The 27654-nt window shown below is 36.5% G+C and overlaps 2 protein-coding genes across 2 annotated transcripts in view; one reads left to right on the top strand and one right to left on the bottom strand.

Annotated features, from left to right (window-relative positions):
* LOC127834356 (otoferlin-like) overlaps nucleotides 1–27654 on the bottom strand; it is a 194057-nt gene that overhangs the window by 74835 nt on the left and 91568 nt on the right. The window contains exons 14-24 of the mRNA XM_052360117.1: nucleotides 27227–27441; nucleotides 26522–26630; nucleotides 25898–26190; nucleotides 24977–25174; nucleotides 23185–23301; nucleotides 20207–20359; nucleotides 11091–11283; nucleotides 9491–9750; nucleotides 7808–7831; nucleotides 2239–2400; nucleotides 930–998 (exon numbers count right to left, since the gene is read on the bottom strand). Coding sequence (XP_052216077.1) covers nucleotides 930–998; nucleotides 2239–2400; nucleotides 7808–7831; nucleotides 9491–9750; nucleotides 11091–11283; nucleotides 20207–20359; nucleotides 23185–23301; nucleotides 24977–25174; nucleotides 25898–26190; nucleotides 26522–26630; nucleotides 27227–27441 — 1793 coding nt within the window. The remainder of the gene's footprint in view (nucleotides 1–929; nucleotides 999–2238; nucleotides 2401–7807; nucleotides 7832–9490; nucleotides 9751–11090; nucleotides 11284–20206; nucleotides 20360–23184; nucleotides 23302–24976; nucleotides 25175–25897; nucleotides 26191–26521; nucleotides 26631–27226; nucleotides 27442–27654) is intronic.
* On the top strand, nucleotides 13196–16733 carry LOC127834357 (uncharacterized). Its single transcript, XM_052360118.1, has 2 exons — nucleotides 13196–13905; nucleotides 15552–16733. Exon 2 carries the CDS (start codon nucleotides 15759–15761, stop codon nucleotides 16725–16727), a length of 969 nt encoding a protein of 322 aa, XP_052216078.1. The 5' UTR covers nucleotides 13196–13905; nucleotides 15552–15758; the 3' UTR covers nucleotides 16728–16733.

Here is a 27654-nt window from a genome sequence, read left to right as displayed (position 1 = left end):
ATTAGAACATACAAAGTTTGTTACCAATTACTCCAAATCCATATACATGTACTTTAAATCTACTATGCACTTTCCTGCTCAAAAGCAGGCATTCATTGCAATATTTTGTCAGCTTTAATTACTGTTATGTATATATTAAAGAAGTATGAAAACTTTTCCGATATAGGTTTTTATATACATATTCATGTGTGATTTTCTAATATGGCTCCATCTTTAATGTTTCAATCATGGACCTCTGTCACACAATACAAGTAACAAGTATTCTCTATAAATCCAGTCATAAAGGTCAAACATATATAAAATAAAACGTGTGTGCAAAACACAAATTTGTAGTAGCCTCAAAATTGTTGTGGTGCTACCTGAGAAACAATTCACTTTTGTGTAGTCTTCTTTATCAATGGCATCCAATAAAAAAAACTATATTTTTTGTGAAACTTTCTCCTCTTTATTCAACAAATGAGCCTCACTTTGGCAAAACAGGGTTTAATGCATGTGCTTAAAGTGTCCTCACACATTAGCCTGTGCAACACTCTAATCAGGGACAACACTTCCCATTTTATACACTGAAACTCCAATATAACAGGCTCAGTTATAACGCTGTGTCCGTTATAACGCTGTGTCCAATATAACGCAGGGGGTGCTTGGATCCGTTTGTCTTCAACCTTCAATTTCTGATTCAAATCCATGTTATAATGAAACTTTATTTTCTGAAAATTTAAAGATGGCAGCGCTCACAGCTTGATTGCTTAATTCAAACGTCCGTTTAACTTATTTTAATCGCTTAGAGATTAAACCACAACTCAACAGCTATTTGGTGTTCATCTGTAGTATTTTTCAGTTGAATCCAGTTAAGGGGAAAAGTGCAAAGAAAAAGTGCAAAGAAAAACTGAAATTGTCACATCTACAAGAAAATTTTGCGAGCACAATACCCGAACAGATTTTCTGGCATACGGAGGGGTACGATTGGCTACGGATAGCTCCAGTTCATCAAATGGAAACTAGAGTCAAAATATCAACAAGAGCAAAACATTTTCTATAATAGCGCATACAACAATTAATGGACAAAACATACATTTGCTAATAAACGCAATCTGCCACACACACTTCACACACAAAAACTAATCATCTTCAACCAGTCAATCAAAAATATTCCCTTGATTTGCTTTAATTTTAATAATAAAAAAAAACTTGATCTTTCAGCTTTTGGCCTTTCATCTTACATGTACATTGCTACATAAATGACAAAGAAGCAGTCAGCACAAGCTCAAAAGGAGGCATGCAAAAAGAGGTGACAACATTTGGTCAGAAATATGTACACCAAACCTCCAGTAACCTTAGTTACGGATGAGAAGAAAACAGCATAAAACCTGAACAGACTGCGAGTTACTCGCAGGCTGTTCTGGTTCTATGCTGGTTACAAAAGCAATTTTCACTTTGCTTCTTATGGAGGAAAGCGTTCAGACAAATTTATTCAGTTCACCCCAAGTGGGTATTACAAATATTTTTGGTATTTGACTGGCTGGCTGGACAAATTATATAGACTCTTATATATATATATATATAGAGTGTTTATTAGGAAATATATATCGCACATCCACTGGCAACAAAATGAAGCGACCATCTTTCAGATGATTTCAGCAAGGCTTTTGTGATATTTTATTGAATAATTTCACTAATTTAAATCAACTTCCTAAAAAAGCTTCAAACAATTAACATACAATTTCTACAGAAGAAGCATACACTCATTGCAGCCAACAAATCACAAACACATAGACTAGAATTGACAGTTTCCTTCTAAACAATGATAATCAAGTATGAAAGAATGTCAACAATGTAAATATATTTACAAGCTTAATGAGACATTCTGCTTATTTTATTTTACTTAAATTCAGTTTCAACCTATCTGGTTAAGCTTGACTGTGTTTTAAGTCTATGACTTATTGCAGCGCACTGGAGTTGAGTCTATTTCCTGGGTAGAACCAGTACTTGGAAGCCTTTCAAGACATATCACTTACTTTTGAGTCCATTTTCTGTGTTAAACCATAACTTGAGTCTTTCAAGACGATACTTTACATGCTCTTTGTGTATAGTGATCCAAATCACAACTTCTCAGTCACATGGCAAAAAGCATGTCAGTTTTACCACTACACTTAATATTCACACTACAGAATGAGATTTCTCATATTAATACAATTATTTTGCCCTTTTTTTAGATTATATATATGCCCTTTAACATACCTGTAAAAGCTCGAACGCGGCCAGCAGTTCTCCAGCCCGGTCTGTGCCGCGGTAGATATCCCACCATTCCAAGCTGGGCGGGAATTTAGGACTCTCGTACTTCTCGTTACACAGTTTGACAACAGGTTTGCACAACGCCCGTCCGATAAACTCCGACTTGCCCTGGTAAATAAGAATGCATAATAATTTCTTTGTTTAAAATTGAGTCGCGTTCTGACAAAACTAGGCATAATGCATGTGCGTAACGAGTCATCCCAGATTTGCCCGTGCAGTCTGCACAGGCTAATCAGGGACGACACTTTATGCAAAATTGGAATTTTGCTAAGAGACTTCATTTTAACAAAAAATGTCATAAAGCGGAAAGTGCTGTCCCTGATTAGCCTGTGCAGATTGCACAGTCTAATCTTGGATGACACTTTACTCACATGCATTATGCCCAGTTTTCTCAGAACACGACTCAATTATTAATTTGAGCCTTGCTCTGGCAAATGGGAGTTTAATGCGTGTAGGTTAGCCTGTGAAGGCCCTGTTTAGCCTGCGCATACTGCACATACCCAATAAGCCCAGTTGTCTCAGAGCATGGCTTTTTTTATACAGTCTTAACCAAAACGTAAGTAACTTCGAAGCAAAGATGTTGCATACTGACTTGTATGTCCTGAGAGACTAGCAATCCTTAACCCTTTGCATGCTGGGGAATTTGTCATCTGCTAAAATGTTGTCTGCTGAATTTCTAAAATTAGCATTTTCTTCGATTTTTTTCAAAGAATACTATCAGAATAGCAAACAGTTTGGATCCTGATGAGACGCCACGTGTTGTGGCATCTGATCAGGATCCAAACTGTTTGCAAAGGCCTTTAAAATTCGGTTCCAGCACTGAAAGAGTTAATGCACAATAAAAATGCGCTGTGTCCCATTGTTTGTTACTGTATCACTCCAAATATGTCATCTTTTATTTTCTACATTTTTCTATAACAATGTTTTGTCCATTTTGGATAAAAGCGCAATCAGCAAAGGTACTTATTTTAAACACTGGTATTAATAGCTTTAAATAAGAAATCTGCATGACATGTAATTTAAGTAAAGTTATAAAGCATTAAAGAAAATACTGCAAATTATATTAAAACTGATGGTTAAAATCTTAGCTGTTGTGAAAAACTCTTATTTTATATATCGGCCATGCTCTGTGAAAAAAGGGTTTAATGCATGTGCCTTAAGTGTCGCCCCAATTAGCCTATGCAGTCTGCACAGGCTAATCAGGGACAAACTTTCCGCTTTTATTGTATTTTTCTCTGTTCTTGACACAAATTCAGTTTAGGTGGAAAGTGTCCTCCCTGATAAGCCTGTGAGGGCTAATCTGGGACCACACTTTACGCAGATGCATTAAACCCCATTTTCACAGAGCCCGGCCAATATGGGTTTACAAGATGTTTATCTGACTCTTCAATCATATGATTAGACTGAGAACAAGTAAAACAAATCTCTATCCAGAGTTTTCTGCCATTCCAATCATATGATTAGACAGAGAACAAGTAAAACAAATCTCTATCCAGAGTTTTCTGCCATTCCAATCATATGATTAGACTGAGAACAAGTAAAACAAATCTCTATCCAGAGTTTTCTGCCATTGGTAAAGCATACCATTCTTATTAAAAGCGCTTCATGCTTATCATTTTCTTACCAAGACAAGTATCTATAGGAGGTAGGGAGATGGTTACTGCATACCACACTTCATTTTATGACCCTTAACATTTGTGTAACATTATATTAAAATTCATCAATATAAAGCAAAGATAAGGCTTTGACAGGATTTTGTAAATTTGACATTTGACCACTTAATGACCCCTAAACCTTCATAGTAGAGGGACAGGTGTTTCACCCAGCATATTGTCTTATATTGGTTTACATTTTTGCAAAGCTATTTAAAATCCATCAATAATGTAGCAAAGGTATTGTTGAGAAATGAATGTTAAAGCTGGTTAATGGTACAAAATTGATCTCTGACATCTAGATGACCTTGAACTTAAAAGCAGGGAGATGTTAAATACATAAGACAACTGTTCACATCATCTTTAAAATGTTTGCAAAGGTATTTATAAATTTGTTCATATAAATGGCATCATTTGACATTTGATCTCTACATGTGACCTTGACCTTTGAAGAATGGAAATGGAAGAAACAAGCAACATGGTGTCTAATGATGGTTTACATAGTGCAAAATTGTTTTAAACAAGCAGCAGTGTGTCTTAAATGTTGGTTTACATAGTGCAAAATTGTTTTAAAAATCAATCAATAAATGGCAAAGTTAAGGCTGAGACGGTAATGTTTGAACAGACATCCTGACGACTCCAAAATGGGACAGCATGTCTATTTATATATAATGCTGCCATTTTTTGAAACATGCAAAAAAAAATGTTTCCATTTTTATTTCATGTTGCTGTTTTTTTTCAAAAATGAACACATCTATGTAATGAATGAGATGTTTTATTGGAAATCAGAGTACTTTTAAGGTTGGGCAGACATTTAACACTTTTACTTGGATCTACATAGAAACATATCTCTGGATGGAGATTTCATTAAAATAGGTAAACTAAATCATGCAAAGAAAAAATAAAATTTTCCAAACAAAACCATATAATATTTAAATATATTGAGTTTCAGTAACTGATAAGACAATGACTAATTATAACTGGAAACAAACTTAAACCCAAAATAATATTGAGCAAAAATGATTTGCAGGTCATAGAGATTATGTTTTATGACAGTCTGATCACACATTATAAGCATAAAAACCCAACTCAGATTTTTCAAGGGCCACAACTATATCATTCCTTTACCACTCAAAGATGTATTTTGAAGCATTTTTGGTCCCTTAGAAAGTTAAATATAATTAAAGACTTTTCTAACTAGTTTCAAGTTTTAAAGGCTTCATTTCCAACACTTAGATACTGATGAGCAGCAAACAGCATAAAACCTGAACAGACTGTGAGTTACTCACAATGTTCTGGTTTAATACTGTTTTCATACAGCCATTTTCACTTTGCTTCTGAGTAGAAAAGGATTAAAGAACTTTGCTGTGAGATAACACTTACAAATAATTCCAAAAAGTTTGGTGAAGATTCTATGAAATCTGTTTGACCACAGTTTGATAAAATGTGGTGATTGAAACCAATATAGAGCTACTCATGGATTATTATAATATCTATGTAGTATCGTCAAACACGGAAGTCTTGCGAGTCGGGTTGAATCGCAGTATTTCATTAGCGCCCTCTTGATTTTGTATTTAAACAAACCTGCATGACCAACGCAACAAAAAACATCTCAAATCTTCCAGTATGAATCTATTTTTGGTAATTAAATGTCATAAAACTCAGACTCTAACAATATTTGATTTTTTATAGTTTAATTGACTGTTTTAATGAAAAAATCGGACAGAACTTGAAAATATTTGAGATATATATTTTGTTTATTGTATTAAATTCAATGTATTTAAATTGTTATATATGTAAAAGATTGTAACTTTTAATGGTATGTCAAATCTTTGTTTATTCATGTTGAATTTAATATAAGTGCTGCTTTACCTATTTAGCTGATTAACCAGACAAAACAAGAAAATCAGTGAAACTGATGGATGCTCCCTGATGATGCGCTTTGTCAATCTATATGTTAATAACCACGCTAAAAAATCTATTATTAGCCTCGGTGACCTTGACCCCAGTGACCTCAAACCTCATCAAAAGTGAGAGGTCCATGCAAGATACCTATATGCCAAATATGAAAGAGATCGGTAAAGTATTGAAGGTGCTATGAGAAACTGTTACAAAAGCATGACGGAAAATATATAAATAGCCTCGGTGACCTTGAGCCCAGTGACCTCAAACCTCATCAAAAGGTAGAGGTCCATGCAAGGTACCTACATGACAAATATGTAAGAGATCGGTAAAGTATTGAAGGCCCTATGAGAAACTGTAAGAAAACCGTGACAATAATCTATTATAAGCCTCGGTGACCTTGAGCCCTAAGTGACCTCAAACCTCATTAAAAGGTAGAAGTCCATGCAAAGTACCTACATGCCAAATATGAAAGAGATCAGTAAAGTAACAAAAGAATGACGGAAAATCTATAATTAGCCTTGGTGACCTTGAGCCCAAGTGACCTCAAACCTCATTAAAAGGTAGAGGTCAATGCAAAGTACCTAAATGCCAAATATGAAAGAGATCAGTAAAGTAACAAAAGAATGACGGAAAATCTATTATTAGCCTCGTTGACCTTGACTCCAGTGACCTCAAACCTCATCAAAAGGTAGAGGTCCATGCAAGGTACCTACATGCCAAATATGAAAGTGATCGGTAAAGTATTGAAGGTGCTATGAGAAACTGTAACAAAAGTGTGATGGTAAAATCTATTATTAGCCTCGGTGACCTTGACCCCAGTGACCTCAAATCTCATTAAAAGGTAGAGGTCCATGCAAGGTACATACATGCCAAATATGAAAGAGATCGGCAAAGTATTGAAGGAGCTATGAGAAACTGTAACAAAAGTGTGACGGAAAAATCTATTATTAGCCTCTGTGACCTTGACCCCAGTGACCTCAAATCTCATCAAAAGGTAGAGGTCCATGCAAGGTACGTACATGCCAAATATGAAAGAGATTGGTAAAGTATTGAAGGTGCTATGAGAAACTTTGACAAAAGTGTGACGGAAAAATCAATTATTAGCCTCAGTGACCTTGACCCCAGTGACCTCAAAATTCATCAAAAGGTAGAGGTCCATGCAATGTACCTACATGCCAAATATGAAAGAGATTGGTAAAGTATTGAAGGCGCTATGAGAAACGGTAACAAAAGTGTGACGGAAGTAAGGAAGTATGGAAGTAATTGGAAGTATGGAAGTAAGGACAAACTGGCAACTATATGCTCCGCCGAAATTTTATTTCGGGTAGCATAAAAGCAACAACAATTGTGGACAGTGGTGTTGTTTTTGTTACTAACGCAGTTAAAAAATATCTAATGAAGTTAAGTATAATATGCTCGTCTTTTAAATCATTTATCTGATATAGGAAGTCCTGGTTTCTAGAGGCAAATGAACTTTTCTTAAGGCCCACGAGACTACAGTTTTATATACACATGTAAGGTGGTATACAGGGATATATTAATGATCATTTTACAAGTTTGAAGTTTTCTCTGAATGCACAGACGTTAATAATTAAAATGGTAAATTATGGTAATTATATTAATCGTTTTCTCACAATTCATGAAACCTGTTTTATCGACAGTCAAATTTTTTAATTTCAGTTTCGATTTTAAACTTAATAAATGACATTTTCATGTAGGGGCTGAATATATATATATATATATATATATATATATATATATATATATATATATATATATATACATGTATATATTTCCATGCTACTGAAGATAAAAACAATAATGATCATTACACATCAAGAAACAATCCTATATTTTGTAAGCTAAGTAATAGTTGAAGATCTACAAATTAATGATCTCTAAAACACTTCAAACAAACTGTAACAAAATGGTCTAATAAAATAAAATGACACAATTACCGTATCGTTGGATTTTAAAGAAACCTTTACAAAGAAAAAAGACAAAAGTGCCTAAAGATATCCAGAGAACAATTTAAACTTGATGATTAAATACAAATATACATGTTAGCAGCTATTTTTGGAAAACAGGGTTTAATGCATGAGCGTGAAGTGTTATCCCAGATAAGATTGTGTAGCGTTAAGTGTTATCCCAGATAAGATTGTGTAGCGTGAAGTGTTATCCCAGATAAGATTGTGTAGCATGAAGTGTTATCCCAGATAAGATTGTGTAGCGTGAAGTGTTATCCCAGATAAGATTGTGTAGCGTGAAGTGTTATCCCAGATAAGACTGTGAAGTGTTATCCCAGATAAGATTGTGTAGCGTGAAGTGTTATCCCAGATAAGATTGTGTAGCATGAAGTGTTATCCCAGATAAGATTGTGTAGCGTGAAGTGTTATCCCAGATAAGATTGTGTAGCGTGAAGTGTTATCCCAGATAAGATTGTGTAGCGTGAAGTGTTATCCCAGATAAGATTGTGTAGCGTGAAGTGTTATCCCAGATAAGATTGTGTAGCATGAAGTGTTATCCCAGATAAGATTGTGTAGTCTAGGCAGGGTTATCAGGGACGATACTTTCAGCCAAACTTGATTTCCGCTAAAAAGACAATGCCTTTAAACAATAAATACAATAAAAGGGGAAAGCGTGATCCCAGATTAGCCTGTGTAGACTGCACAGGCTAATCAGTGACAACACTTTATGCTCATGCATTAAATGCGGTTTTCTCAGAACAAGGTCATTCAAAATCATCAACAAATGTATAAAAGACCCAGTTGTGAAAATTGTTAAAAGTCAATTAAGTTAACAAAAATGATTCTAAAACAAGTATTTACAACAATTGCTTTGTAAATTACACTTAAAATGGCACTTTTCAGTTTACGAATAATACTGATTTAGTTTAAAGAAGTATATCCTCATGAAGGCACAGTTTAACACATTATAAAATACATTTAACCCTTTATCCCTCAGCAGCAAAGTGAAAGAGCATTTGCAACCACCATAAAACCAGAACAGCCTGCGAGTTACTTGTCGTCTGTTCAGGTTTTATGCTGTTTGCTGCTCATCAGTTTTTAAAAGTTGTAATGAGGCCTTTAAAACTTGATTCTAGTAAAGAATATTTTAAATTTAGTTAGATTTTGTTAGGGACTACAAACTACAAGCCCATCAAAGTATGTTTATATAGGGTAAAGGGTTAAATGAAGAATTTTATTACCGTAGTTATTGTCGAGCTCTTTCTATTATATTTACATTTACAAAATTACAGAAGAACCTCTTTACCAAGACCTAAAACCTCTACAATCATGGTTGCTGGGCAGAAAGAAATGTCTTGGATGAGTCTGTTTATGTTTATAATTCTTACACAAATTTTTTTGCTTATTAGTTGCAAAATAACATAATTACATAATAACCCACCACTTCATCCTGATAGAAAACCTCAACGATAATGTTGGAAGGGCAGATGGCAATTTCTTGGACTAATCTGTACATTTATTAATTAATCATTCCATTTATTTCGCATGGTTTAACACTAATCAAAATTACAGAAGAACCCACCACTGTATCGTGATTAAAAAACCTCTACAATAATGATGGTTTTGTTCTTTTTTACGTTAATTTTTAATGATCCAAGTTGCATAATAACCCACCACTTTATCCTGATCGAAAACCTCAACGATAATGGTCGGTGGGCAGACGGCAATTTCTTGGACCAATCCGTACATCGTGACCTCATTTAACACAAGCATCTCATCCCAGGTCGGCGAGAGCGTCTCCTCTATGACTTGGGTAGACACCGATTGGTCCATGAAGGCTATGCGAGCAAAGGGATCAGAGAGCCCAGAGGCGTCCGAGCCAATCAGACTGCGGGCCTGGTACATGTGACCTCGCAGTTGAAACGTCTGCTTCTCTGAAAATAAAACAAGAGATGTGTTTGTCAGAAACACAATGTCCCCCAATTGCACCGCTTTGAAATAAAATTTCAATATATCATTTGGCAGGTTTATAAATTATCTCCCTTTTAAAGCTTATTACTTCCCTTGGATTGTATTTTTTGACTTTTGACCTTGAAGGATGCCCTTGACCTTTCATTACTAAAACTTGCAGCTTCATGAGATACACATGCATGCCAAATATCAAGTTGCTATGTTCAATATTGAAAAAGTTATGGCCAATGTTAAAGTTTTAGGACAGACACACAGACAGACGGACTGACAGTTCAACATAAATAAAAATTAGTAGTAAATAACATTCTCAGCTGGAACGTCTGCTTTTCAAGGAAACAATAAAATGGAATTAAGTATAAGAAAAACAGGTTTTAACAAGAAACTATTTTAACCCTTTCCCACAGAGAAGCAAAGTGAAAATTGCTATTTGTTGTTTTCTCCCGATTGAAAAAATGCCAATTTCCAGTACTTTATACAGAAGCAAAAAAAATGGCTGGGTGTCAGACTAGCAGCCCTGACTTCAATCCCCCCTGTGGAGGCTTTCTTTTGTTTTGATCTCCACAAAAAGATACAAAATACTGGTTCTTCCCAGGGAATGGACCTGAGGGCGCTTCAATAAGCCTTAGGCTTTCGATGCAATGGAGCTTAAATAAACAGGTTTCAATAATTTCATGCCCACCATTTTAGAGGATATAAGAAGGGGACACACACTTGGGCTGTTTGAACCCATGCAACTTCTGGTTCATGGAAATCTGGGCTTAACATCGTAAGGTTTTATGTGATATTTTTTGTTCAAAGGAAGTCTCTTCTAAACTAGACGAAAAGTGAAATCATGGTTAACCCTTTCAGTGCGGGAACCGAATTTTAAAGGCCTTTGCAAACAGTTTGGATCCAGATGAGACGCCACAGAACGTGGCGTCTCATCAGGATCCCAACTGTTTGCTATTCTGATAGTATTCTTTGAAAAAAAATCGAAGAAAATGCTTATTATAGAAATTCAGCAGATGACATTTTAGCAGACGACAAATTTCCCAGCATGCAAAGGGCTAATCATTCTAAACAGGAACGACACTTTCCACCTTAATTGTATTTTTCCAAAGAAGAGACTTCCTTTAACAAAAAAATACCGTAAAAGCAAAAAGTGTGCTCCCTGATAAGCCTGCGCTGACTGCACTCCCATAAAGCCGAGTTTTCTAAGAACGAGGCTCAAATAAAGTTTCAACAGACAGACCCATCACTGGCGTGGCTTCCATCATGAAAACCTGTGTAGGTTTAAACTGAAATTCCTTACAAGCATACACACCTGTGTAGAGGATGAAGGAAGGTGGCACACACTGGGGCTTGATGGCCTGTTTGAGGGCGCGCGACTCCTGATAGCCGTTGGGCAGCCCGCGCAGGAAGTCTTTCTTGTGTTTGCTGAGGCCCAGCCATAGGTACACCTGCAGTTTGGCCTGTATGGACCAGCCTGCTTGGCTGGAGGCTTTCTTGCCTGGCAACTGGAATGGGCAAATATAAAAATAAACAGTCCCATTCTGGGACAACTGGGCTTAACCCTTTGCATACTGGGTAATTTGTCTTCTGCTAAAATGTTGTCTGCTGAATTTCTAAAATTAGCATTTTCTTCGATTTTTTCAAAGAATACTATCAGAATAGCAAACAGTTTGGATCCTGATGAGACGCCACGTACTGTGGCGTCTCATCAGGATCCAAACTGTTTGCAAAGGCCTTCAAAATTCGGTTCCCGCACTGAAAGGGTTAATGCATCTACATACAGTCTTGTCCATATTTAGCCTGTGCAGTCTGCACAGGTTAATTAATCTGGGTTGATTCATTCTGTTGTTTTTTTTTGTATTTTTCGTTCAAAAGAGGTTTCTTCAAAACAAGAATCCAGTGTAAGTAAAACAATCCAGTGCGGACTTCACAGGCTAATCTGGGATGACACTTTACACACACGTTTTCTGTCCAGTTTCCCAAAACACCAAGCAACCAACCTCCGAATGGAGACATTGATCTCCAGGTCACTAGGCAGACACCATATCCACTACATAGAGGCAAAACATACGATTTTTTCTGCTATCTTCAAGGGCAAATAATTCAAGAAAATGTGGATAACTCAGGCTGTAAGTATTTTGCACATCTCCAATGCATGGTGATGGCATATTTAAAAATTTCAATTTAATCACTTGAGAAATATGGAAGTTGTTTGCTCCACTACACTACGCGACCCGTGTTTTTTTGCCGCGATTCTCTCATCACCGCAATTGATGCAACGTGACAAATTGCGGTGATTCCGAGCGACAAGAAAATTTGGGTGATGTCTCGTCGACCGTCGCGCGATGTATCTCGCTGTTACGCAATCAGCGCGAATAACTGCAAATCACAGCGAACCGCCGTGGTTCACCTTTTTAAGAGATTTACATTAAGGATTACACTACATTACATGTACATGTAACATATATGTATACACTTACATTATACATTGCAATAATAAAGCTTTTGTTGTTGTATGCAATGGGCGTGTTAGCTAAAATACTCCCGTTCCGACATGAACGTGATGAAGTAATGTCGGAAGCTTTAACGGCTCCAAATTAATATAACAGCGCAGAAGAATGATCATGCAATAATTATTTAACATAACATGTAAACATTATTTAACTAATTGCATTAGCAGAATGTTTATTAAAACTTACAATCAATTCTATTACGTCATACAACTTCCGTGCTCAAATGAGATGTGCACGAGCAGATCGATATATTGTCAGTGCGATTTAGCTACTCGTTGAGTACAGACGCTTTGGCGTGATCGATTTCCGTAACGAATTAGTTCGTTCGCGGTTTATACTTCGGTATCGCACATGTCAGTTTTATTGCTATTAGTAGCAATTATTGGAATTATTTTGTCATTCATAACTAATTTTACTGAATTTCGTTATTTTTCTTCGGAAAAAATAAAAAGAAACTTGTTTTTCGTAAAAAATTTCTTCGGAAATTTTACCAGTCTAAACACGTGTTAGAGACCGGTTTACGATATCCGGCACATTTTTTCTTAGGTCTCTGTATATTTAACACGTCATGGCGGACAAAGAAGTCCAGAACAGTAAAAAACCACCCAGTAAGTCGGTTTTGGTCGCAAATAAGACCTCTTCGGTGTCTGAGGACACACCTAAAACTGTTTCTAACAAAGGTCAGTGTTCTACGTCCACAAGTTCTATGTCTAAGGAGCCTGAACTCACTCGTGAAGTTCTCTCTATTTTGCAAGAGCTCAATGAAAATATGAAAAGTCAGAAAGAACGTATTGAGAAACTTGAATCTACTCAATATTACGATGAAGAGTATTCAGAGGACCAGTTCTATGATGACGATGGACAGTCTTTTGATGAAATTGCTCAAGAAAGTGTAAGTCCCAATCCGGTTTTTCGGAACCTTATGGAACGTTTTAGTAATTCTGACCCTGTTGATAAAAAGGTCAATGATGATCTAGCAAAATTTGTGAATAGTTCTTTCAGGAACGAACTGTCTGATGATAAAATGAATGAGCTTTTGAAACAGGTGCATCGGCCTGAAAATTGTGATGCTCTTGTTAAAACTCGTGTTAATCAAGGGATATGGCGTCTGCTGCGATCTCAGGTTCAATATGATGATAATAAAATGCAAAGTGTTCAAGAACTTTTGGTGAAAGCAGCATCTAACATTACCAAATCTGTTGACATATTAGCCAATTCCACAGAAGACCCATCAGTTGCATGTAGTAAGGCCATTGATCTTTCAACCAATGCTATAGCCCTTTTAGGCCAGACCTACAGAAACATTAACATAAGAAGAAAAGAGCTTCACAAAAGCAGTTTGGACCCCAAATACCATTATCTTGCCTCTCCATCATTGCCATGTACAGATTTTTTGTATGGTGATGACAATGACGTTAATAGGAATGTTCGTGAGATAAACGATCTCAACAAAATTGGCCGCATTGGGCAGCAATTTGGCAGAGGACGTGACTTCCGTCGTCCCCATCCATACAGATCGGGGTTTAGAGGTCGAGGCCGATTTCGTGGTCGAGGCCGTGGTGATGCTGGCTTTTCAAAAAACGGCCGAGCATTGGCACCGAGGAAATAGACAAGGTTAGTACCTTTGAAGCTGGTAGATTGAAATATTTTGTTGAAAATTGGAGAAAAATAACTAGTGATAAATCCATTTTGGATATGGTGGAGCATTTTCACATCAAGTTCATTGATAATGTAAACCCAGTTAAAACATTTTGTCAAGCAAACAGATTTTCTTCAAATGAAAGTGATCAAATTGATCATGAAATACAAGAGTTATTATCAATGAAAGTTATTACCCAAGTTGAACATGACCCTAACGAGTTCATTTCTCCAATTTTCACTGTTCCGAAAAAGGATGGTACATGTAGACTGATATTGAATTTAAAAGATTTAAATCAATTTATCGAGTACCACCATTTTAAAATGGATACCCTTGAATCTGTTCTCAAACTAGTCACTCCTGGCTGTTGTTTTGCATCAGTAGATCTAAGGCATGCATATTATTCAGTGCCTATTGCACCGGAACATAAAGTAAAATTGCGCTTCATCTTTAAGAGCAAAATCTACCAGTTTGAATGCCTTCCAAATGGTATTTCATCGGCGCCAATAAGTTTTACTCGCCTGCTTAAGCCCGTTTTCGCATCTTTGCGCATGCTTGGTATCACAATTTCTGGGTTCATAGATGACTCGATAATTTTAGCACACACAATGCAAGATTGTGAAAGAAATGTTAAAGATACTGTCAGGTTGATAACTGATGTAGGTTTCATTACACATGAACAGAAATCTGTTTTGGTCCCTACACAGCAAATAATATTTCTTGGGAATCTAATTGATTCTGTAAGCATGACAGTAACTTTACCCAAAGAAAAAGTTGCAAACATTGTCCAAGCATGTTCAGAATTGCAAAACATGACTTTCGCAAAAATTCGACAAGTTGCTAGGGTTTTGGGTCTCATGGTCTCAACGTTTTCTGCTGTTGAGTTTGCTCCTCTTCATTATAGAGTAATTGAGAGACAAAAAATATTATCTTTACAAAACATGAAGGGTGATTTTGATTCGTGGATGAATGTCTGTAAGGGCATTAAAAATGAGCTCCAATGGTGGATTGATAATCTTGGTCACCAAAAAAGGAGACTCATTCATGCAAATCCAAGTTTAGTAATCACTTGTGATGCTTCAAATGATGGTTGGGGAGCTGTTTGTGAGCAAAATGAAATAGGAGGTAGATGGAGAGACCTTGAGTACCAAAATCACATCAACTACCTGGAATTGTTAGCTGTTTCACATGCACTAAGGTCATTTTGCAAATCTATCGAAAATTGTCATGTACAAGTAAGATCAGACAATACATGTGCAGTGACATATCTCAATAATATGGGAGGTAGAATAGAACATTTGAATGCCTTGGCAAATGATATTTGGTCATGGTGTTGTCAGAAAAATATCTGGTTGTCTGCCACCCATATTCCTGGTGTTGATAATTCTGCAGATAAGTTTTCTAGAGAATTTCAAGATAATACAGAGTGGATGTTAAATACGATGTTATTTAATGAGATAATCGAATGCTTTGGAATGCCTGAAATTGACTTATTTGCCTCCAGGCTCAACAAGCAACTTGACAGATATGTCTCCTGGAAACCTGATCCTGATGCAGCTTTTGTGGATGCATTTGCATTAAACTGGTCAAATATGCTGATATATGCATTTCCACCTTTCAGTTTGCTGGGACGCCTAGTACAGAAAGTACGGGTGGATGCTGCGGAGATGGTCCTGGTGGCACCTCTTTGGGTAACGCAGAATTGGTTTACTCCAATCCTCGAGATGTTGATACAGGATCCTCTCATCTTGAAGGTGAAGAAACAGACTTTGAATGTTCCAGGAACCAAAAAGGTACATCCTCTGGTGAACAAGTTGCATTTGATGGTATGTCATATATCAGGAATTCCTTCAAAAGCCGAGCTTTATCGGAAGAATCTGTCGAAATTCTCATGGCTTCTTGGAGAAAATCCACTAAGAAGCAATATCAGTGTTACATCAAGAAATGGGTTCTCTTCTGTTGCGAAAGGAAAAGTGATATTTTTCAAACGACTATTGAATCAGTAATAGAATTTCTTACTTATTTATACAAACAAAAATATAGCTATGAAACATTGAACACTGCTCGTAGTGCATTGTCAAATTTGTGTAAGTTAGTAGATGGACATTCTGTTGGTTCACATCCATTAGTTGTCAGATATATGACAGGAGTTTTCAATTTACGGCCAAGACGTGTTAAATATACAGAGACCTGGGATGTGGCCATTCTTCTGCGTTATTTGAAGACGTTGACACCAGTTTCATCTTTGACTTTGAAGATGTTATGTTGCAAATTAGTAACTCTTATTGTGCTCACTCAAGCAAGTCGTTCACATTCAGTTAGTTTATTAACTTTGGACGGAATGAAACAAGAAGATTCATTCTTTGTTGTATACTATAGTGGGTTATTGAAGCAATGTCGTAAGGGTAAAGTAAACCCTTTTGTTATGCTAAAGAAATACAATTTAGATAATGCTATATGTGTGTACACTACACTTGAAGAATATATTTCACGTACAAGGATATTACGTGGAGTAAATATGAATTTGTTTATCAGTTATATTAAGCCTTATAACTCTGTTGGACCTACTACTATTGCTAGATGGGTCAAATTCATGATGAGTAAAGCTGGGATTGATGTAAATAAGTTTAAAACGCATAGTGCTCGTTGTGCTACAACTTCGAAAGCTAAGCAGAGTGGTTTACCATTGGCGGAGATTCTAAAAGTTGCTGGGTGGTCAAGTGAGAGAACATTTGCCCAGTATTATGAGAAGCCAATAGAGAACTGTGAAGATTTTCAATCTGCTGTGCTGCAATAGATACACATTATAATAAGGTAATATTTAAAGGTTTCTTTAAATATTGGCCCATATTTATATCGTAGCTCAAAAAAGTAATGTCCTTCAGTGTTGAAGTCTCATTTGAGCACGGAAGTTGTATGACGTAATAGAATTCCCCCAAACAAACTAGACTTACCTTAAGTTGACGTTTGGTTGGAATTCTGTGTAGTCATATGACAACTGGAGGGATCAAATGCCCTCCCTCACCACCCTTTATTTTATTTGGTGAGAGTTTAAAATTTTCATCTGTATTCATTTGATATGGACATAACTTTTTTGAAATCGTGTTGAAGACTGACAATATATCGATCTGCTCGTGCACATCTCATTTGATCCCTCCAGTTGTCATATGACTACACAGAATTCCAACCAAACGTCAACTTAAGGTAAGTCTAGTTTGTTTGGGGGAATTATATTCCAGGCCCGAATACACTACCACTGTTCAAATTCCATATTGTTGCAATATACATGTAGCGTAGCACTGTGTAAATTGAAAGTTGCATAGTGTTTCGTCATTGGTCGGTTATAAATACCTTGTTTCTCTACATGGTATTTGATTTCGACAAAACTAATAATTTGGTAATTTACGAGAAATATGATATAAGTTTTCCATTTAAACTTTGATCTTACCGTGTGTGTTTATTGACGTTATTAATTATGTTAATACTTATTTTTGCATTTCATTAAGAATTACAACGTGCAGCCCTTTTGTTTACAGTGTTTAGCAAAATATTGATCGCGCCTTAAGACACGGAAAATTGTTTAAGTAACACTTTCATTTAAAGGTTAAATGTAATCGGTAGATTACATCTAATTATTTGGACTAAAATATGCTATACTTATTTATTTTCTGTTTCAGGCTCCAATGCGGATAACTCGTGTTACTCGCGTTAGCGTCCGAGCGTTGTACATACATTCACAATGCTTGAAAAGCCGGAAATCGGAAATACATTACTGTTCTATTTTTAAGTACATGTTATTATGACATCGTGGTATATAATTTGTTGTTATTACATCATTGCCTATATATTAAAGCCGTAAAACATTGTGTTTGTTTTGCTGAAAAAAAAAACACGAGTATATCAACGTAGCACTTAGCGTTCGCAGAGTTCAATAAATTTATGATGATGAATAATGTACATGCATTTCTCTGGGTTTTCACGCCAAAAACAAAAAACCCTCAACATTTGATTATTTAGTGTGTACTGTCCAGCGGGTGATAGTGTTTGTTCAAGTGTCTAATTGGCACTCTTTGTACGTGTTCAAACTGTGAAAAGATGTGACAATCACAGAAACAACAGGATGGCGCTGCCAATTAAGTGCGATAATGGATCAAAGGGCATTGACAAAAAATAACAGTTTTGATATATTTTTCGGCGTTTACTCAGATGGTCTCTCACTACAAAAAAACTATACAAGTCAAGGTATTATGTTTTACTTCTATCAGTAACGATACGGATACGGCGTGTTTGATTTGATTTGACTTTAAAAGAAATATCAAATTGTTGGCAATATAACTGTTTTAAAAATACAAAAGAAACATTTAACCGAAATCAACAGAATTCAATGTTCTCTGCGCTACGCAGTTTGTATAAAAAATCAATACTTGCACACTCGTATACCTTGACCTTGTACATTGCCGCATAATTTTCGCGCTCTTTTGTCGGGAAATATACATGATGACTATATTGAAAGCATTTGTAAATGTCGTGTTAACATTAAAACATCGGAAGTGTGTTTCGGATTATAAATTTTTATTCTCATTTGAGAATATAACGAAACATTTATACTTATGGTATATTTGTTTTGAATTGTATATTAATTTGTTACAACGCTTTACGTGTGAAAAAAATGTTTTGATAATATTATGCATTAATAGCACAATTTCCAGGAGGAAAACGTTTTTTACATGAAGGCGTATGACGCAATAAAACGTTTTTTTGTAAGATCGTATTGTATCAATCTAAATTTAAATACGCTCGTCCAATGAAAGCTGTGTCCCACATTATGCGCTGTACTTTTTACACTTCTGAAAAATGGCGTAGTCATATGGTTGTTTTAATGAAATTCTAAAACATATTTACCGACATAAATGTTCAAGATTATTTGTTGATGTTGGATTATCGGATATTTGTGAACATTAGAAGCGTTATGTACATGTATAAAGTTATCGATACAATTCGGGTTCTATGCATGAATTGGCGAGTCATCGTTGTGACTGCCATCATGGCGAATTGCGGCGAATCGCAGCGAATCACCACAACATTGAGGGGATTTAGCGCGAAGATTATCTTGCTCTCGCGCGACGTCGGAGTGACGAGTCACGTGAAATCGCGGTGATTTTCCACCCAAAAAGCAAAATGCCCGCCTTGACTTCGCAAATTAGGCAAAAATCACGGGTCGCGCAGTGTAACTTATGTTGACAGACACAAGATGGCCGACAAAAGATGGCCTCACAACACAAGATGGCTGACCAAAGATGGCCACACAACACAAGATGGCCATACAGACAAACATATGGACAAACAAAGTCCTTAGTGTGGCCAACTTAATGATGGGGCGTGAACACTACCATCATATTGGGAATGATTTGTAAAAATCAGGCCCCGTGTTCACAAAACATTTTTTGCAATTGAAAATCGATTTTGCTTGTCATTGAAAATTGATTTCCAATGTAGTTGATAAGCAAAAACGAGAATCGATGTCATTTTAAATCGATTTTTTGATTGCAAAATCGTTTTGTGAACACGGGGCCTGGTTTTTCTGACTAAAATGAATTGGGAAATAAGTGTTTAGTGTGTGGGTTTTGTGCTAACAATACTTTTAAATGGAGAATAGCAGAGTTTTCAATATTATATATTGACTAGGGTTCATCTTACAGAGCTGCATAGGCAAATAAACTAAATATTGCATTTTCTTTTGTTGTTTTAGAGCAGAGGGGGGGGGGGGTAACCTAAGGAATGCGGCAAAATTTTGGCAGAATATATACGACCAAAAATTAATTAATTAAGATTAATATATTCTTGCTGGTAAGCTATTCTTTTGGAATTGCATTTATGCCCCCTGGCTTTTGATAACAAACAAACATTTGCAACCTACTTGTGAAATCAGCAAGAAAACATCTCTTGCTCCCTATATCAATAGGTTCTTGGTACTTTCAATCATTTATAGGATTGAGACAAGAATGATTACTGCGCATACAGCGAGAATACCGTGTAAGTTTAAACCAATTTATTTTTTAATATATTTTAGCTTGATTGCATAGAAAGCCTTAGACTTATTTGAAAAGTCTGGAATACGTTTCCTGGGACTAGAACCTGTATTTGGTCTCTATGGGGAGATCTAAAGAATTCTTCCACAGTGGGGATCGAACCCATGACCTAACGGTCGATAGGCCGACACCTGTCAGTTACACAACTGCGACCTATTCGCAAAATACCGTGTTGCGGGCTACACACCTTGAGCAGCAGGGTCTTCACCTTCCCACAATCCTTGCCACATTCCTCGTCCACTATAGAGTAGATGAGGTCTCGCGCAGGCTGACGCTGGTATGCCACGCGCTTGTTTCCACTGATCAGCCAGATGAACACGTCGGGCAAAGCATGCTGGGGCTGAAATTGGGCACAACAAATGGTTCAAGTAATTAGTGTTGCTTTTTTTTCCTCTTATAAAATGAGCTTTGCTCTGGGAAAATGAGGCTTAATGCATGTGCCTATAGTGTCGTCCCAGATTAGCCTTTGCCGGTCGCACAGGCTTATCATGGACACTGGTTCGCACAGGCTTATCATCACTTTCTGCCTTAACTGTTTTTTTTATAGATGAGACTTCTTAAAAAGAAACAATTCCATAAAAAGTGTTTTCTCTGATTAGCCTGCGCAGACTGCACAGGTTTATCTCGGGCGACACGTCACACACATATCCACTTTTCCCACAAAATGTTCTTTGTTTTAAAACTTACAAATGATGATTTTGTCAATTCAAAAAGCTTTATGAAAAGTCTGTTAAAGCATGCTGCATGGAGCTCAAAAGTATTGAACGAATTGCTTAAATTCATACATTTTTCCCTCCTTAATATCTTTCCAATTAACTGTTTAGACACTGTCAACATATAAAAACAAGAAACCGTCGGAGACGGTAGATGCTTCCCTTAGGATATTTTTTGTCACAATATTGCACTATATATTCATATAAAAGGAAACGCCTTGAGGGCACAGTAGTTGGGGGGAAAAACTATTTTATATAAAAATTCAAAGGGCCATAACTCTGTGATCTCATTCCGGTCATTAGTTGCTGAGAAATAGCCCAGACAAGAATTGCACTATATGTACAGTTAATGGAAAATTTCAAAGGGCCATAACTCTGTGAAAAATCATCCGACAAGAACCCGCTGATAATTTGCACATCTCCTCTTAGTAGTGAAGCTTCCCATAAAGTTTTATTGAATTCTGGCCATTAGTTGCTGAGAAATAGCCCGGACAAAAAATGCACTATATGTACAGTTAATGGAAAATTTCAAAAGGCCATAAAACTGTGAAAAATCATCGGACCAGAACCTGCTGATAATATGCACATCTCCTCTTGGTAGTGAAGCTTCCCATAAAGTTTAATTGAATTCCGGTCATTAGTTGCTGGGAAATAGCCCGGACAAAAATTGTGCTTGGACGGACACACGCACGGACACATGGACGGACAGACGAAGTGGCGACTATATGCTCCCCCCAATTTTTTTTGGGGGAGCATAAAAAAGAATTCTGTCAAGTAAGGTGATACATTAGCAACATAAAGTCAAAAATTGAAACCTTAAACAATAAACAATTTACTTTTACCGAAAAAAGTATTGATGCTGCGTTCTTTAATAAGAAATATGAGAAACACATCTTTGTTAATAACGGAGTTGGTCAAACCCTTTCCCTCTCAGAAAAAAAGTTAAAATGGCTATGTGCAAACAGCATAAAACAAGAACAGCCTGCGAATAACTCAGTCTGCTCAGGTTTTATGCTGTTTGCTGCTCATCAGCAGGGCTTGACACTAAGGCATGTCCGAACGACATTCACGGCCTGTACCTAGGTCTGGGCTAGCTAATGTCCAAGGAACATGCCCGACCAGTTGTGTGTATTCTGGTATTCTGGTGGGGAGTATGTGTTCTAATCTTTTCAAAGATGTAAAAATCTTAATACATTACGATCAGATGACAATAAAATCCCATAGTGAAGTCAGAGAGAACAAAGGCTTTTTAAGTTATCATACCTCAAAATTGATTTGGAACGTATTTATATAAAAAAAACACGTTTGTACCTATTTTTGAATGAAATTCCACTAGATACAGTTTTCGATTGGTTTCCTCCAAGTGATGTGTTTTCTCGATAAAAATACATTTCAAACTAAAAGCCGGGATCGCCCAGGATCGTCTGAGATCAATTAAGGTATCAAACTCTACATTAACACAAAGTTACATTAAAATTATTAGTTATTTATAAATGTTATAAATAATTTTAATTTGTTGGATCGATTAGAAGTGTTTGGACAATTGTTTTTACGCAATTCAATAAGCAAAACTAATATTAAAAAGGTTTTGACATTTATGTTGAATGCCGAATGGGCTAGATAGATAGATAGATTTATTTCGGCATAGGAAGCATATACACAGTTCACAACATAACATAGAATAAAATAATAAGCAATTATTAAAAACTATATCATGTACAATAAACTATGACATGCTCACTAAACCCAAGGATAACACAAAAAAGAGCAAGCCCTTATTTCCATTGTGGTCCTTATTATTGGTGGCATGACAAAAAGAGGCAGACCTTAAACATAACTATGTTGACCTTAAACATAACTATGTTCATAGTAAAATAATTATTTAATGAAATAAAAAATATATATCACCGTTCAAAAGAGATCAAACTAATTATCACAGTAGTGCTCAGAAAATATGACAGGAGCTGGAAACTAAGATCAATTGATAATGTTATCAATTACTGCAACACATAGATATTTTGACAGTTGTAATTTGATGATATGAGGTATCATGAATTATCTAAATTAAATATATTGCTAAAATGTATGTTATGAAGTATGAACTAATAATTATTAAAAATAAAAACCTAAGATGAAGCAAAGACCTATTATATCTATAGGTCTTTGGATGAAGTTTATATCTGCTTATTAAAAGTGAAAAGATACACATATATAAAAAATTAAATATTATTCATTAAATGACTTTTAATGGCTAGTTGAAAAAAAAGTAAGCGTCAAGGCCTGATCAGTATAAAAGGGTTGGAAATGAAGCCTTTAAAACATGAATCTAGTTAGAAAGGTCTTTAATCAAAATTAACTTTTTAGGAGACTACACATATCTATGGTGTAAAGGGTTAAAGCAATACAAACATAATTCTTTTGAGAGCCCCTTGAATAAGTCCCATCAACTCACCTCAACAACCAGGCTTTTAATTTTCTGCAGGTACTGAGTGGCAATCCGCAGCCTGTCTTTCAAGTTGCTTTTGGTCGTCGTAGCCTTCATTGTACGAGACAGGGTCGATAACTGGTCCTATGTGCATAAAAATAACATGCGTAGAGTGAAGAAAATGATTGTGCTGCGCTCTAGGAAAATAGTGATTTATTCATATAAGTAAAGTGTTGTCCGAGATAAGCCTGTGCAGTCTGCACAGGCTTATTAAAGATGACACTTTTAGCTTTGATGGATTTTTTATTAAAAGAAGACCCGTTTATACAAAAATCCTGAACTAGTCGAAAAGTGTCGTCCCTGAAGTCTGTGCAGACTGCAAAAGTAAATCTGGGCAGACACTTTCCTTGCATGCATTCAGCACTGTCAACCCAGAGTGGGGCTCCATTTTAACCTTTTCAGTGCGGGAACCGAATTTTGAAGGCCTTTGCAAACAGTTTGGATCCAGATGAGACGCCACAGAACGTGGCGTCTCATCAGGATCCAAACTGTTTGCTATTCTGATAATATTCTTTGAAAAAAATCGAAGAAAATGCTAATTTTAGAAATTAAGCAAACAACATTTTAGCAGACGACAAATTTCCCAGCATGCAAAGGGTTAAAATACAAAATTAAGTTACAACAAGAGCTGTGTTTGTGAAACTCAATGCCTCCTCATGCGCCGCTTTGAAGCCATACATTTGACCTTTGACCTTGAAGGATGACCTTGACCTTTAACCACACAATATGTGCAGCTCCATGAGATACACATGCATGCTAAATATCAAGTTGCAATCTTCAATATTGCAAAAGTTATGACAGAGGTTAAAGCCTTGTGACAGACACACAGACACACACAATGACAGACAGGCCAAAAAAGATATATCCCCGATCATTCGATCCGGGGGCATTAAAAGACACTTTGTTACAAAAGGTGGCCTGAGTACGATGAAATGTAAACTGAAGAGACAAAACATATAAGGCTAGGTAGAAAGAATTTGTAATAACAATAAATTCCAGAACTTCATAAATATTCATCCAATATGGGTTTTCTCCATAACAAGTGTTTTAAGTGGTGGCTAGTAAGAAAACTAAATAGTTATAAAGCTGCAAAACATATTTCATTTTGCATGAGTATTTTTAATTATTGGAGCTGTGTTATTGGAAAGTGGGTCTTATGCCATGTTTCCAGTCTTACTCCAGACCATCCTGGGCATTAGCCCAGTATCGTCAGGAGTTATCCTGTCAGCTAAAGAGACCACAATCCATTGTGAAACTTTCAGGGGGATGGACAGCTCCTGACCAGACTGTGCGGATGCCAAGACTTTTCTAGAGCTTTGATGGCCTTCATATGGCCTAGCTGCCAGGGACCCATTTTTACCCGAGTATGCAATAAGTTGCCCTCTTAGAAAAGGGGGCTTTTATGGTATTTTTGGTTAAAGAAGCGTCTTCTTAAAAAAAATCAAGTTTAGGGGGAAAGTGTCGTCCCTGATAAGCCTGTTTGAACTGCATAAGCTAATCTGGGACGACACTTTATGCCCATGCATTGAGCATCTTTTTCCTAGAGCCTGACTCATTGCATACCCATCTGTTTATATACGCCCATGCATTAAGCACCATTTTCATATACACCCATGCATTAAGCCCCGTTTTCATATACACCCATGCATTAAGCCCCGTTTTCTTATACACCCATGCATAAAGCCCCATTTTGATACATATCCATGCATAAAGCCCTGTTTTCCTATAAACAAGGCTCTTACTGGTGAAGCTTTCCTACCAGTTCTCTAACGAGCAGCTTGTGTCTCTCCTTATCGAGGCGTGTCTTCCCTGCGGAGGCCCCGCCCCCTGTTCCCTTCACTAGGGACACAAACTTGGAGCAGGCAGCTCCCAGTTCCTCGTACACGCCCCTTAGACGCTTCTCTGGGAACGGCTGTTCCTGCGAGATCATCTCGTTGACCTCTGCAATGCCATCCTCCTGTGATGATAATATTTAATTTTGGAATATTTTTCCTGCCAAAACAGCATTCACAATCACAGGTAAATTTGCAAATTTATTGAGTCATTTTATCCAGTTATTTTACTTATCATCAACAGGAAAGCCTCTCAAAGAGACCTGAGCTTTTGATGCAATCAAGCTCAAATAAACAGGTTTTGACTAAACTTAACTATTGAATTAAGAAATACATTAATTCATTGTTGGCTATTGGACAATATAAAACCATCTCAAGCGCTGATTAAGGAAGAAATTCACAAAGAATAAAGCTCATTATCTTGATTAGCTATGTGTCGGTTTAACAAGTTGTTTCATATTTGAAAAAAATATGTAAAACAAACTAAACAAATAAACGCTTTTTAAATACACCTGCATTAAGAAAAACATTATTAACAGATAAATAAGAAATCTCGGTTTCAATTGGAACATACCACTGTTCATCTATTTTGTCAAGTCTAAACAATCAAAACAAATTAACACTTTTGTAATACACCTATACTAAGTTTAAACAAGATTCATAGATAAATAAGAAACCTTGCTTTGAAATGGAAAATACCAGATGTTCAATGATGTTCTCCTGTATGATTTAGTAAATATTTTCAATAAATTTCGCTTTGAACCGAAACTTAAACAGTTTGTTTAGCAATTTAACAAGTATTGGAACATACCAGTTTTCCCACTATTTCCTCAAGTATTGGAACATACCAGTTTTTCTGCTATTTTCTCCAGTATGTTAGAGTTGTACATTCTCCGTCGATGGTCCTCAAACATGTCTCGCACGTACAAACACGGCTTCTCTTCATAATATGGCAGGTGGAAATACACCTTGTCTCGCGTCAGTGCTTTTACGGGTGCTGTTGTACTCTGCCACTTTGGAGCCTCAGGTGTTGCGTCATCAGCATTGTCGTCCCCGTCCTCTTCGCCTGTGGTGTCTTCTGAACTACTTGACGTCTGTCGCGTTGGTGGGTTGTAACCATCCATGACATTTCCCGCATTGCCTGTCAAATGCACAGAACAAAGAATTGCTTCTGTAATTTTTCTGACTTCCAAGATTTTCATAGAGCCTTGCTTTCTATAGTTTTATTTATATTAAACAAAACTGAGTTTTCTGTGATTTGCATGAAAATTTTATATACAATACATCAATATTTTAATAACAAAATAATAATCTGACATAATTTCCATCATCCTTGTTGTTTAATCATGTGTATTATAATTATAATTGCATTAATTATATTATTTTTGATGCATCTCATCATTTTACTTTTACGGAATTCACGGTTTTTGTTGTTGTTTACACATGAACAACAAGCGTCAGTTTTTAGTTACCAATACTCATTTCAAAGTGAACCGGTTTATCACAGAGCTTCTTCTCAATCATGGAGGCTTCCAGGAAACATCCAAACAGGAAGTACTCTTCATACCTCCCCAAGGCATTCTGGGTCAAGAAGTAAACAGTGAATTAAAACAAAATTTACAAACAAATATGACATTGATTAGCAGCTCAGTCTATTTAAGAAAAAAAAGTTGGTGAATATGGCATTAGTTTAATTTATTGCTGAATGTCTAAAATAATAATTATGGTAATTATTTTACATGCAACTTACCTAAAACTCAATGGACATGACATTTATGAGTTAATTATCGGTAGTTGTCAGGAATCATATTCAATATTCAGCTTGAAGTACTTAAATTGGTTAATGTATAACATTTCTCTATGAATTTCATTTAGCTGATTTGAACAAACCAGTTTGTAACTTCAGGAAATGGCATCAGAGTTTACATGAGCAACCTAAAACACTTAAACAAAACCAACTGGCATTGAATTAGGAATCATTTAGTAGTGTGTTACCTTTCTGAATGGGCCCGACAGGTTTTGTGACCAACAAAAAACACTTAAACATGATAAAAAGGCACTCATAAAACATTCAGTAATAAGTAACCTCAGGAATCACCATGACTGGTTCCATGATTAACCCAAAACAGTTAGTTGAGACCAAACGGGCCCTAAGGAAACATTTAGTAGCCTATTACCTCAGGAATGGGCGCAACTGGCTCCACCTCCACTGTTGCCGGTCCCCCCTCCTGGTTGTCAAGAATGTCAGTGCGTATGGAGACAAGGACACGACCCCTGAACGACACGCCCTCTCCTAGACCGTCATTGAGGTGATTGTGCTCGTCAAGGAGGCTGTAATCGCGTGTGGACCCATAAAGATTCACCCAAGAGGGTCCGAACGTTGGCACGAAACCTGCAAATAAATGAGCCCGGTTCTAGAAAAGCGGGGCTTAATGCTTGCTCCTAAAGTGTCTTTCCAGATAAGTCAGTGCAGTCCTGTGCAGTTTCCTCCTTAACTGGATAATTGGTAAAACAAAATACTGTGAAACCATTTATTTTCGTCGGCACAAAATTTCGCCCTTTTCATAAAAATGACTATTTCGTCCGCTCTTAAATTCGTCCATTT

This window comes from Dreissena polymorpha, chromosome 6 (genome assembly GCF_020536995.1).
Source record: "Dreissena polymorpha isolate Duluth1 chromosome 6, UMN_Dpol_1.0, whole genome shotgun sequence".
Classification (NCBI taxonomy): domain Eukaryota; kingdom Metazoa; phylum Mollusca; class Bivalvia; order Myida; family Dreissenidae; genus Dreissena; species Dreissena polymorpha.
The sequence above is the reverse complement of the archived record's forward strand: the minus strand, read 5'-3'. Positions and strand labels throughout refer to the sequence as shown.

Coding starts and splice junctions, on each gene's coding strand:
- LOC127834357 (XM_052360118.1), top strand. CDS start 15,759: ATGTCATATATCAGGAATTCCTTCAAAAGCCGAGCTTTATCGGAAGAA.